This window comes from Anas platyrhynchos, chromosome 4, assembly GCF_047663525.1.
Source record: "Anas platyrhynchos isolate ZD024472 breed Pekin duck chromosome 4, IASCAAS_PekinDuck_T2T, whole genome shotgun sequence".
In the NCBI taxonomy this organism is placed as follows: Eukaryota; Metazoa; Chordata; class Aves; order Anseriformes; family Anatidae; genus Anas; species Anas platyrhynchos.
The window spans coordinates 12,641,049-12,654,214 of record NC_092590.1 but is presented as its reverse complement, the minus strand read 5'-3'; the positions used below and the strand labels follow the sequence as shown (position 1 = coordinate 12,654,214).

At 42.5% G+C, this 13,166-nt stretch overlaps 1 protein-coding gene across 14 annotated transcripts in view; it reads left to right on the top strand.

The window, feature by feature from the left end:
* Positions 1 to 360: 360 nt before the first annotated feature.
* Positions 361 to 13,166, top strand: part of PDLIM5 (PDZ and LIM domain 5) — a 129,708-nt gene continuing 116,902 nt past the window's right edge. For 2 of the 14 annotated variants that reach the window (XM_072037011.1, XM_072037010.1), the window contains exons 1-2: positions 431 to 657; positions 3,050 to 3,185. In XM_072037011.1, coding sequence (XP_071893112.1) covers positions 3,090 to 3,185 — 96 coding nt within the window. In that variant the 5' untranslated portion in view covers positions 431 to 657; positions 3,050 to 3,089. Of the gene's footprint in view, positions 658 to 1,532; positions 2,325 to 3,049; positions 3,186 to 13,166 lie in introns of those variants that run through there. The other 12 variants (XM_072037020.1, XM_027455595.3, XM_027455589.3 and 9 more) reach the window with 11 other exon arrangements.

Sequence of the window (13,166 nt, the reverse complement as noted above, 5' to 3'; positions counted from 1 at the left end):
TGCTGTTCTCAGCTTTGATGTACTTTGGGAGGCGCTTAGATCCCTGTTATATTACTCTGTTGAAAATAAAGCAAAGTTTTGCCCTTTTTGGAGAAATTTCCCTGTAAGACAGCTGTTGCAGTCTACTCATACGGTGCCTGTTGTGTGCTGGGGGGGGACACTTTTGGGGGCGGCAGTGTGCAGAGACCCAGCACCCTTTCGTTAGCCCTTGCGTTTCGCAGGTGTGCCTGTAGTCAGATGTGCGCAAAGCAAAATAAGAAAAAAAAATAAAGAAAACAGAAAAAGCGCATTTCCCTATTCAAAAATGTTTATTATTTATAATTAATAATGATAACGAACTCCAGGGCCGCCCGGCAGCGGTGCATTTGAGGATTTCCAGCTCCGCGCCCCTCTCCGGGCGCGCCCCGCCCCTGCCCCCGTCCCTGCCGTGCTGAGCCCAGCCGAGCCAAGCCGTGCTGAGCCAAACCGAGCCTTGCCGTGCCGGGGGAGGAGCAGCAGCAGACGGAAGTGCAAACAAGAGCGGGGGGACGGAGCCGCCGCCCGGCAGACGCCGCGGGTGTCCTCGCCGCTCCGCGCCCTGCAGGCACCGGGTGGTGAGCGAGAGGCGAAGGGGCGAGGAAGAGGAGGAGGAGGAGCGGAGAGCCGGCAGGTTGGGCGGTGGGTTTGAAACTCCGCGGGGCTTCTCGTAGCTTAATTTCGCCGTGGGCTGTAATGTTACCGTGGTCCCGAGTGGGGCTGGGGGGTGCCCCCCGTGTCTATATGGATACGGGGTGCCGCTGGGTCGCTTGCCCCGGGGACGGGCTGCCTGGCTCGGCTCGGCTTGGCACGGCTCGGCACGGGGCTCAGGAGCTGCTGGGGGGAGCCTCGGAGCGATAGCTGGGGCTTGGGGTCCGTGCCGGCTCTGCGTTTTGAAGTTTCCCCCCCTGCTGTGGCCCGAGCCAGCGAGAGTTTGATAAAATAGGCGCAAGTTGCACAATTTCGCCCTTGGCTGCTCGGTTGTGCAAGGCGGGGTTGGTGGGTTGTAGCGCTTTCTCGTAGGTGCTGCCCTGGCGTGCTGTAAGAAGTGCGTGGCATTAAATTTGGGGGGGTCCTTCGGGGTCTTCCTGCTCAGTTTGTAAGGCTGGAGGTGCGGGCACGGCAGAATCGAGGGGGTGAGAAAGGAAAGGTGAGGGATGCTGAGAGCCGTGCTCAGCGTTTCAGCCAGCAGTCTCTTCCCAACTCTGTTTGCTTTGAACAGGGAGGAAAAAACCCTGTGTCCTTTCCTAATGTAACTTAACCTTTTCCTAATGGTGTTACTGTAACTAGCTGTTACACTTTGAAGGCTTGTGCAATTTTTTCTTCCCCCAATTTGGGCTGCTAGGTAAAGCCTTCTGCTTCTGGCATGTGTGCCACTCGCTAGATGTGGCTGTGGTTTGTGGTGACCTGTCACCAGGGTGGACCTCATTCAGAGGGAACGAAAGGCGTTGCTACTTTCCTACAGAAAGAAGCCTGTGACTAATTGAAATCCTCTTTTCAGGAGGAGGTAGAGTTGTAGCTCTTGCTTCCGTGCTGAGGGAGAGACCCAGCTCGCACTCAGTGGAGGCTTTCTCTTTCCTTCCTCCTCTCCAGCTGCAGGAAGGGTCAGGGTGTGCGCTCCTCTCTACATACACCAGTGCCTGCTGAGGCATTTCAGGGTGTGCTGAGACAGCTCATGGGGCCAGAGCTGCCCAGGTAGCTCAGCTTCTGCATCCTCAGAGCTATCTCCTTGTCCCACCTCAGGCCAGCAGCTGTGCTTGGCTTATTTGAATGGCCGTCAGCGTGAGCATGGCTGCAAGTTCTGCTGTCAGACTGAGAAATTATGATTTAGAGCAGCAGGTCTCTGTGGTTCTGTGAGGTGAACCCAGAAACATGTGCTACCGACACCTCTTGGGGAGTGACTTTAAATGTCCTTCCGTGCACCTACATGGCTGCGGTGGCACCTTGGGCAGCCGGCGAGGCTGGGCTGCATTTTCAAAATCTACTGCCTCAAAAAGAAAAAAATAAAATAAAATCTCCCACCTGTGTGTGAAGAGGTCACACTCAGCTTAGTGGGTCTGCAGCCTGCTTTCTCCAGTTTGACTGGGGTGCCACCTTAAATGTCAATGCACGAGCCTGGAATCCGGCTGTGCTACAGTGTAGGCTTACACCCGCGCACACTGGTGTGTACTTTGCCTCGCTTCAACCATACAAAAATAGATGGGATCCACTACCTAAGATGTCATTGTAATGTTACTTATCTGAGGTGAAACTGAAGCCCTTATCTCTGACTCTGAGCGGCAATTAAGTGCAGAGGTTGCCTTTTAAAGGTAATTTGTTGCCGGCATTTGTGCGGAGGGGAGGGAGATACTTGGGCTTCGCTTTGTTTTTTTTTTTTTTTTTTTTTTTCTTCCCCAGCATTAAGATGCAGCTGTGAGTATTTTAACTTTGCTAAATGTGAGTCTTGTTGTTAACATGTGTTTCATCTGTAGCATTGTTACACCAATATAAAGTTACGCTGCAAAAACAAAGTCAGGGTTTTTATTTTCTTCTGATTAACCTCAAAGTTGTGACATTTTGACATCGTTTTAAAGCTGTCAGACCATAATGTGTTTAGAAACAAGTTCTGAGCTGATGACATTTCAGCATGTGGTACTTATTTTGTTAGAAATGAATGTGTCGGTGCTGGGAGTTTCTTCTGTACTTGGATTTAATGGATATTATCAATTCATGCTTGTCCCAACATTGAGGTTTGCCCCCCCTCCCCTCAATATTCTGTTAGTAAGAAATACTTGTCAAATGTTTATGTGCCTCTCTTGAGATCCAAGTTCTTTAGCACCAGAGATCTTAAGACCTAAACCCGTGTTAACAGCTCCTTATGCTTCTTCCTAAGCTATTGAGGACAACAGTGTATGAGGAATAAAAGTATAAGTAATGACAGACCTGGTATGGATTTTTGGCTGTTCTTATTGTATGGAAATAAAGATGTTAAAATGGTAGACAGTGCCTTTTATTTTTATTTTCTTTAAATTAAAAGCATAATGCTCTTCCACAGGCATCGATTCTTTGGCTTGGATCCTTGAACACTGAACACCATGAGCAACTACACCGTGTCTCTTGTCGGCCCGGCTCCTTGGGGCTTCAGGCTCCAAGGTGGCAAGGATTTCAACATGCCCCTGTCCATCTCTCGGGTGAGTGCATTTACCTCTCTGCTTGTGTGCAGTTGTCTGTTATGCTGTGCTCTGCCTGCAGCCTTCAGACTGCAGAGCCATGAATTACGGGTGCTGGGCTCAACTTGCCCCATGGCACAGAGGGCTGTTTGCCGGTGGGGACAAAGCTGGTAAAATACGTCTTCTGCATAGTTTGAAGGCTCCAAGGAAACTGTACGTTTTCATCAGAGATGGCTGTTTTATCCACATTCTTATTTGTGCAATGAAGCAAACAGCAAGCACCCTTGATTTCCCCTCCCTGCGCACCCTCAGAGAACAGCAATGGGAGGCTGGCAGGAAACGGGCTGTTTTCTGCGTGGGGCTGAGCCTGTGCAGTTCACATGGGAGGCAGCGGAGAAAAAACGCTCATGCTCCCATTGTTTATTCAGCCCTTAACAGTTAGAGAATCTTCTGGTGTCTGTTCTCGCAAATCCCACTATTTGCAATAAAAAGGCACTTAAATGACAGAATTTACAAATAGCGACTCATCAGTGCCTGGGTGAACATCCCACTTTCTCATGATTTTTTTTTAATGGAGTATGTGCTCTTAACTGATATTCACAGGAACGTTTATGGAGTACGTGCCCTTAACTGATATTCAAAGGATTTAAGGAACTAAGTCAAAACAAATGTGATCTTTGTACCCAGGTGCTGTCTAACTGGTTTCCTACTTTTAAAACTGTTCTCAGTGAAGAATTTTCTTTCCATGTGGGCAGAGTTTCAAAACATTCTTCAGACAACTGAAACACTTTATGTGTATCATATAGGAACAGAATTTGCATCATAAAATTGATGGGAGCATTGGAAATTTGTGGGTGAACAAAACTGGCTCCTCATGGCTCTTGACCCTAGCACCTTTAAACTGTGATTTGTGCTGTGGAAGTGTTTATGTATAAATGACAACTTCTCTGTCAGCAGCTTGCCTCCCCCTCCTGCATATTCTTGCAGTTTAGTGACAAAGATAAATTATTTTTTACACCTGTTGGGACTGCAGAATTGATACTGCACTGGGAGAGGGAGCAGGTTTCTATTTGGGTTTATGCATCATGGCAATATTTTTAGCTAATCTCAACTAGCGATTCAGAGCCTGCCAGTTCATTTAGGCATGGCTAATCTTAGTTACCTGTGGATTATGCTGGTGAAATTAAAATATGGTTTGATTCTGAAGAAATATTTATTAATTAGCCTAGATGAGTATTTTATCACATTAATTGAATGTGCTGTGTGCTGATTGAAGGAAGCAGCCTAAATAGCTATGTATAAAAGCCTGAGTTATGGAACTCCCTACTGATAAGTGTCTGTGCCCACACGAGCAGAGCATAAGGAAAGGTGGGGACCGGGGTGGCTTTAGGGCTCTGACAGTACATGTGGAGGGGAAGCACAATATCCCATTCACATGGTGTAGCTCGGCTCTGCTCCACGGCTGAGCCATCTCTTTTTATTTGGAGTTAATATTGTGCAGATATTGGACTGCCTGGTGCTTTTTTATGTTTTAAACCTTTGGATCAAAAAAGTACTTAGTTCTGGTAAGCCAATCCGGCTTTGGCCCGATAGCTGGAAGAATTCAGTGCTGTGTTCCTGGTATGCTGGAACAGCCTGTACCATTCACCCCCCCACACCCTTTCTTTTCCTGATGAAGCATAAATGCCTTCCTGCATCTGAAGACTGCTAATTAAATTATTTTAGCAAAACAGTAATGAGACAGCAGAATTATGTTCTTTGGCAAGGAGGACCTCTTCCCCCTCCCCTTCAGTTTCAGCTCTGGATGCTGAGGACGATTCTGGCTGCTTTGCTGAGGGCTAATTTCCTGCTTTAGTTTAGTTTCAGCTCCTTGAAATTAAGTTCAAATAAAGTACAGTTTACAAAGCACAGAAAATGCACTGTTTTCCAATGCTGTTTATCTGAAAAGCTCATCTTTTATTACTAATAATTTGAACAAATTAAGATCTCATATGTTTCCTGGAGAAAGTTTTCAGTAAGCCATTAGGCAGTGCATGGAATGTCATTTCAATGGGAGTATTTGTTGTTGCCTCTGTGTGGTAAAGTCGGTCTGTTTTGTGTTCTCCAGTTGAAATTTTTAGTGTCAGTTAGTGTTACAGTATAATAGGCTAATGTTACTGCAGGGGTAGCAATAACACTTTAACACTAGCATGTTATAGACTCATTGCAACCTCATAAGCAATAGCATGGGTTTAGTGCCTCAGCATTGCTACAAATACAGCTGCACACATCTCATGGTATATAACGTACGCGATGTTAGGAATATCCTTATAGGTAGTGGAAGAAATCAATGCATGCAATATCTGTGGTTACATATACTCTTATAAGGCTGGACTTCAGCTGGGTGGCTCCTTGGGAAGGGACTTGTTGAGCCCTACTGAGTCAGAAATGGGTCAGAAATCCAAAGGCACGAAGGTGTGTTGGGAGAGGTTTGGGGTGGGATTGTGGTCAGGGTGTGGAGCAGAGGTATGGCTCTCACCAGAGTCCTCAGTGGGGAGGAAGCTGCTCTGAGAGTAAAACAATTTGTTCTTTACTGTTCAACCAGGAACAAAAGGCAGGCTGAGGTAGTAGATCTCCATCTTTTTATTATCAATAAACTGTTGAAGTGGCTCAAGTCACCACATGCAGCTGTACTGTGGGGCTTCCAGGTTCTGCAGTGGTACTCACATGATGAGATTGCAAACTGTGGCTAGTTAACCCCTAGTGCAGAAAGTAGAAGTTACTGCAGCTGACATATGCAAGCTTACGTTATTGAGTTGCTATCCTCACTGGTTCATGTGGCATTTTATATTAATTGAGGGAACAAGGAGAACAGTTGTTTCTTTAAGACCCATGTTGTAATGCAAAACTGAAAGATGGAAGCCTAGAGTAAGTAAGAACAAATTATTGTTAAAAATTACTCTGAAGTTAACAGTGTTCTGGTGGATGTAAAGTAGTTATTGTAGGAAACAATTAGTTATATGGTAGAAAAAGCTTAATATCTGTCCATCAATGCGTAATATATGTAGTCATAAAATGACACATACGCAACTTACCCTTGTATGAATTAATTGATTACTTCTGAATCAACACAGAATGCTAAAAAGGCAGCTAATTATTTAACACCTCCATCTCAAGCTTCAGTTACCAGTCTCTGGTAGGTTTCTGGGACTGGAGGAAATGTCCCAACACTTGGGTGTTAGCTCCACCATGAGAATTACATCATAGACCCTCCTTATTTCTCAACTTTTTCCGTGCAAAATTTGTTTATTCCCAAGTTGGAGGATGTTCTGCTAAATACCAGCTGGACCAAAAAAGTTGATCCAGACCAAAATAATTGAAATGGGATTATTTTATTTTTAGTCATTATTACCAGTAATGAGGGATCTGCTGTTGCTGATATCTGTGGTCTTCAATAAATCTTAGTGATGCTTGTGATATGTCTAGTTGGACGTATTCATTTCTTTAGACTTTGTATTAATGTTATGTTTACTCTGGGGACAGTTGGTTAGTTCTAAACAGTGAATTAACATAACCAGAATAAACTCAGTAAGCATGAATGTAGGATTGCAATTGCCAAAACTTCTGTCTTCTGCACAATTAATTGAATTGTGCTTGGTATTGGTTGTTTATTCATTATGTTGAGATGAACTGAGAGGTATTGGCATTTAGGTATTTGTTCTAAATGTATATTCTTGAGACCCTATTTTGATATGCTACAAACATTTCAAGTCTTGTGGTGAAGTCTGTAAATGTTGCTTATCTCAGTTTTATGGCAGCATTTACCACCAAGAAACAAGGAAATACTGAAGCGAAATTATAGTAACATAGTCTGTGTGGTATACACCCTCCTAACTAAAGCAAATGTATTTGACAATTGTGTGTACTTTAGTTACTTTTTTTGTTCAGTCTTGGTGGTAGCTTTAGCCACCTTCCTTCAGATGTTTCTTGATTTGCCCCTCTCATTTTGTAAGAATTTGGTGAAATATGATGGTCTTGAAATGTTTTACCTGACAGCTCTGTTTTTCTACCTGCAACTTTCTTCAGTGTACTTTTGTCACCTTCCCCGCCCTTCATTTTCTTCCTTCTTTGTCAGTCATTTTACTGCTCCTGAAACCCTCATAGAAATAGCTTCTTGATTCTGCGGTTTTTCTTTTTTTTTTTTTGTGTGTGTTCCAAGTATGTTTTTCTGTGCATTGTTGCAAGGTCATGGCTGACGAGAGACTCATGGTAATGAATTTGTCAGCATGCAGCCCACCCAGGGAGTGGGTAGAAAAGCAGCCCACCTTGGGATAAAGTAGGGAATGAACATGCAGCACATCAGCTGCTCAGTATACATCCCACGTGAGCATGGTGTAACTCTTCATGAGGGTGATCATTGCTGATGTCTTCTTTTCACTCCCATTTTTCCATCCTTCCCTCCCAGGTCCCAGGAAGTTGTCCGTGTGGATCAAGCATATATATGACATTTGCACGCTTTTTGTTTATGCAGAAATTTGGTCTTTCTAATGTTTGGAAGCGAGCTGTTCAAAGATATTTACATCTTTGGTAATAACATTAATGAGAATCAAGTAAAATGATGTTTTGAATGGACCCACGGCATGTGAGCTTTGATTGATTAGAGTTTGGCTGGGCCTCCTTCCCTTTAGTTTGCATGATTTTTTTAAAGCCATGTGTCATTCCTAGTAAAATCAAGTTTTGTGTCTGTATAAAGCAAATTATTACAGTGGGGGACTTGGGAAATGGTCTTTCAAGCAAGCATGTGAAATAGGAGAGAAACACTAGAACAACTGCTGGCCTGGCCCGTGATGATTGTGTCGGTAACTTTATGCTCCATCCTGGAAACTACAGCAAGCTACTAACTAAGCCCTAACTGGCAGCTGCTGGCATTGCTGCACTGGTGTGAGACGCTACTGAGTGGTGATGGTTTCCACAAAATACAACTTCAGATGTTTTCCATTACCGTAACTTGCATTGCTCTGGTTTTCTGGTAGACTTATTTTACACAATACGCCTTTTAAAATACACGTTTTCTTATGTACGGCCAGTGAAATGAGAGCGGCAGAGTAAGAGTGTTGTGCCCACCCTGGAAAGCATGTCAAGCTGGGAGGTAGGGTAAGAGATGTGGGTAAAAAATGGTCAGTTTGCTTCTCCTAAAATTCACAAAGGGTATTAGATCATGAGAGATACTTTACATGAGTTGTAGAGAAGCTCATGGAGTAGGAGTGGAGTACAAAGGGCTTCTTTTTAAATGTAAGAAGCCATCATAGCTATCTAGAAGGTAAATACTCAGGCAGACAATGCGTTCATCTGAAGCTTTTGGACTTTGCTAGGGCATTTTTATTAGTGGGCATAAAGCAATGGAGAGTAAGACTTTTTTTTTTTTAATTTCTTTTGGGGGTAATTTTATTGCAGCTGAGGAAATATTTCAAAAGAAAATACTGCCGTATGACAGATTAGAAGTGTTTCAGAAATTGAGTTCGACATATCCCAAATGAGATTAAGAAGATTAACGTTAAAAACTTTATCTTGTTTCAGGTCTCTGTCTTGTCTCTCTTTTTTTCTCTTATGGTTTAAAGTTTTTTCTTAGCAACAATGAAAGCTGGATTATAACAATCCTTTTGAAAATGGAAATAATAATAATGTGATTTCAAGAACTGGGACTTTAAAGAAAAGTGTCAATATTCTGAAGTATTTAGCAAAATTTTTAAGTATAATACCAGAGTAGGAACTGCTAAAACCAGAACTTGGTAAGAACTGAAAATATCTACTTATACAGGCACCCTTTGAGCTGCCAGAAAGATGAAGGTTAACTTCTTTTTCTCCTTTTTATGCTCTGTGTAAAAGTTATATTTAGTCTTCAATTGACTTTTTTTTTTTTTTTTTTTTAAGTGAAGTCCCAGAGAATTATCCTGTTCAGTTTATTCTGTCCTTAGAAATGAGCTTTGGATTTACCTATGTGTGGGCTGTGTTTCTCAGCAGGAGTGCTTCCTGACACCAGCTGGGGGGACCTGCAGAGGTCACAGCAGTTACCTCTACACAGCAGGAGCAGCTGGTCCTGCTCCTAGGGCAAAAAAATCTGTTTTACAGGAAATTATAGTATGGATGGGATTAGCCGACCAGTAAGGCAAGAAGTGTTATTCTTTTTTTGTTTAATTCTGTTCACGAGATGTGGTTTACTGAAAAAATACTGAGAATGACAAATGAGCTACTAGGGCCAGTTTTCATCCTCTCTGCACTGCGTCCCAAAGGAACAGAGTTGTGTGGTTTTGTTTTGTTTTCCTTTGGGAAAGAAGTGGAATATGGACAATAATAAAGCTCCCTGCTACACAAATGGTTTAAAATGAGTGAGTTTTCTGAAGGTCTTAGGTGCACAGAGTAGTGTTTCAGGGTTTGCAGAACTGCCTGCAAGCAGCATCTTCCTTCAGAGAGCTCCTCAGTTTAACTTGAAGGTGGGAAGAGAGATCATTTTCTACAGCCATAATTTACCAGTTGTCTCCTTTTCCACTGCTATTCAACCTTCTTGTTTTGAAAATTGGAAAAAGGGCTGTGTTTTCCCAGACCATTTGTTTTCCTTCTTGTGCTATGCAGTTTAAAACAAGACAGAGCATCCCTGAAAGGGAGGTCAAAGTAGAAGGGAGGCTGTGAGAGGCAGAAGAAAAGTGTCTGCATCTCATCTGTTCATAGTCTTATTTGCCAGAAAACCTCCTCAGATCTAATAGGAAGTAAATTTATTCAAAATAGTTCCTTTGCTGATGTCATTCGCCTGAAAATTGAAGCTGGCTGTTGTTGGTTCTTCACATACACTCCAATACATGTTTGTGGCTAAGGGATATCTGATATGTCAACATTTTCTTTTTACATTAAAGGCTGCTGGTAACTTTTTTCCCTTGTAAGTGACAGTTTAGCTTGCATTCCTCATACTGTAACTAAATATTTTAGACGGGAAAACTATAGGTTTTGTTTGCAGTGTCTGCTTCTCAAAGACAGATGCAGAAAAAAATTAACTCTGATTAGAAAGTAAGAGCAGATGCAAAATAGGCAGGCTTTCCAGAGCCCCAAAAGGTAGGACCACTTATTGAATAGTAACTGAAAATAAAATAAATTAGACTTGTTTTCTTGTGAGTATCTGACCCTGGAGGCCTGACAATTTCTACTTCCCCACCACTTGGAGCTGCTATTTTTAGTGTAACTGTTTTTCTCATTATTCATTGGCCGATGGCTATCAGAAGGCATTGTGAGAAGAGACATGGTGGTGAAAGATTTGTTTGTTTGGTTTTTGGTATGGAGCCAGGAGATAACATTGTTGGCTTTTTGCGTTTGTTTTGACTTTTTAAGAATAGATTTTATATGTTATCAATGCAAGGGAAAGTGCGAGAGAAAACTGTCTCTCCTGTGCCTGAAGCAGTGGAAATACAGGGAGGTCAATATTCCTCCTGCCAGTGGTCCAGAAGGGAGGGGAAAAATGGGGCTGAAATTTGTTTGAATTAATATGAGGAAAGGAAGGCCTCTGTTAAAAACACAGAGGTACTGGGATAAAGAAACCATTCCTAAGGTTAACATTACCCACGTTTATGAATGACGTAGGCCTTCAGGCCAATAAAAAGAGGGAAAATACAACTACAATATTTGTTTAGGGTCCCTTATTGTAAGGGATAGGGAGGTTCTCCAGACCCTTGATCATCTTTGTGGCCCTCCTCTGCACTCACTCGAAAAGGCTCACATCCTCCTTGTGCTGTGGGCCCCAGGCCTGGATGCAGCACTCCAAGTGAGGCCTCACAAGGGCAGAGCAGGGCAGGACAATCACCTCCCTACATGTGCCTGCCACTCTTCTTTTAAGTCTGATGTAAATGGCTTGCTTAACACTGCACAAGGGATATTCCCACCTTCTTTTTCCGTTTCTGTGCTCCATTAGTCACTCACCTTTCGATGTTGTCAGTTAATGGGATTGGATCCACCCTGCAGTGGCGTTTTGTCTTCTGTCACTTACAGGCACCAGTGCGGTTCCACCATATAGTCTCTCATGTACAGAGAATAGCATGTTGTAAACTGAAGACCATAATGTATACCCTCAAAGCAGTTGAATAAGTGCTGCAGCAGTGGAATGCATTCAGTAGTTTCGGTGTAAAGTATGGCCAGTAGATGTGAAGTATGTAGATTTCTGCTGTTGATCCATTATTTTTACTTCATAGGGAAAATGACAATCTTCAGTGTTTTATAATCAAGAAAAGATAGAGTGAAATTAATGATTCTGTGACACCTGGATGACTGTTCTGCATACTTTTATTCCCTGCCAAACTTCATGATGCATCAAGTGTTGAGCTTCCACTCAAAATAAAAAGGTGCTATCCAGTCCTAAAGAGATTGGGTTTTGTTTTAAAGCAGGCAAGAAATTTCTCAGTTGAATAAACCATATTGTTTTATAAAAATATGGAATATTATTATAACTTATTCAGAGTTAGATTATTGCCCTAGAAACTCCTGCTTAAACAGTTCAGCACAAGTAAAAGCAAGACTAAAATAGTATCTCACAGTTGAATGTATTAGAATGGAGCTCTAGCAGTTGCTGCCAGCTCTGCGTGTGACGGACTTCTAAAGTAAAATGTAATGCCTTGTGTGAAGTTCCATAGGCTAAAAAGCTGATCTTGCCAGGTCTTTAGTAGTCCTGTTGGAAAGGTCAAACGATTTGCCTGTTAACTGGATGTGAAAGAAATTTGGCTTACCCTGGTCTGTATTAAGCATGGCATCTGATTCTTTCTCTAGCAAGTGGTTGAGTGATGTCAAGTACTTATAATAGGAAGACACCAGAAATTTATTTTGTGTTGTTTCATGGTTCTCTTGAAGGCTTATGAATGTTGACTGAGGTGCAAAATCTAGGTTAATGGTGAGTGTATCAGTTTCAGGAGGGTAAAATTCCCTGTCAAGCTTCTGTGTTTATGAACTAATGGGATCAGCTGCAGATATCCTTACACCTAAAACTTATTGAATTTGCAGAGCAAATGATCAAAATGCTTATGTTAAGTGTGGTGTTGTATTGGTAGCAATAGCATTTGGGATTTAAAAAAAAACAATTCCATAAACAAAAACAAAACTAACTTAGCATGAAGAACGCAGACATAAATACAGATATCTTTGGTGATTAAAAATTATTATCTTGCCTCACTGGAAGTTGCATTTGTGAAACACCTTTGTTCTGAACCTTTACGAAGAAAAACTACTTTTGCTGTGTGGGTGATCCCCCTTCCAGACAGCATGGCATAACGGCTTAATCTACAAGTGAAATCTGTAGTATGCCTGCAGATGCTTTTCCTTTCTAACGTACATCTTATGCATGACGAGTCAGGCGTAGTTCAGAGTCCAATGCAGCTAGCTTTCCTTTCACATGAAGGCCAAAATGTTTTGTGGTTTTGTTTATTTTTTGAGGGGAAAGAGGAGAGGCATCTCTTTGCAGTCCTAGGCTTAGCTTGACACTGTAAAAGACATGAAGAGGTAGGCTACTGTAATTGCTGAGAAGGTTTGTTTCTGCCAATTTGTTGATGTATCTAAACAATTCCTTCTGCAGTGCTCTGTATTTTTACTTAAAAGTAAAAATTTTTTTTTAAAAGACCAATGGAGAAGCTCTGTAAACCAGAGAGATTGTGGCAGTTGGGTTCAGCTTACTTTTATTAGAGAAGAGGAGGAACTGAAGGCTTGTAAACCTTTAAACATCAAAGGCATCTTGGTAGAGTAGATAATATTGCTTCCTTTTGGCTATCTGCAGCTCCTCATCAAACCTCAGTGTTCTGCCTCCATGCTGCAGAAGAGTGCTCTCTACATAGTGCTTAAGGTGGCTTGCTACCAATTTTTCCAGAATGAAAAGGCCTCTCCAGAAATACATATTTTGGCAAGCAGAGGACATTCAACCCTCAAGGGATAGCGTACAAGTTCTTTCTGAGGGACTTGTCTGGATTAATGGCTCATAATGTAGATAGTGATCAGGGGACA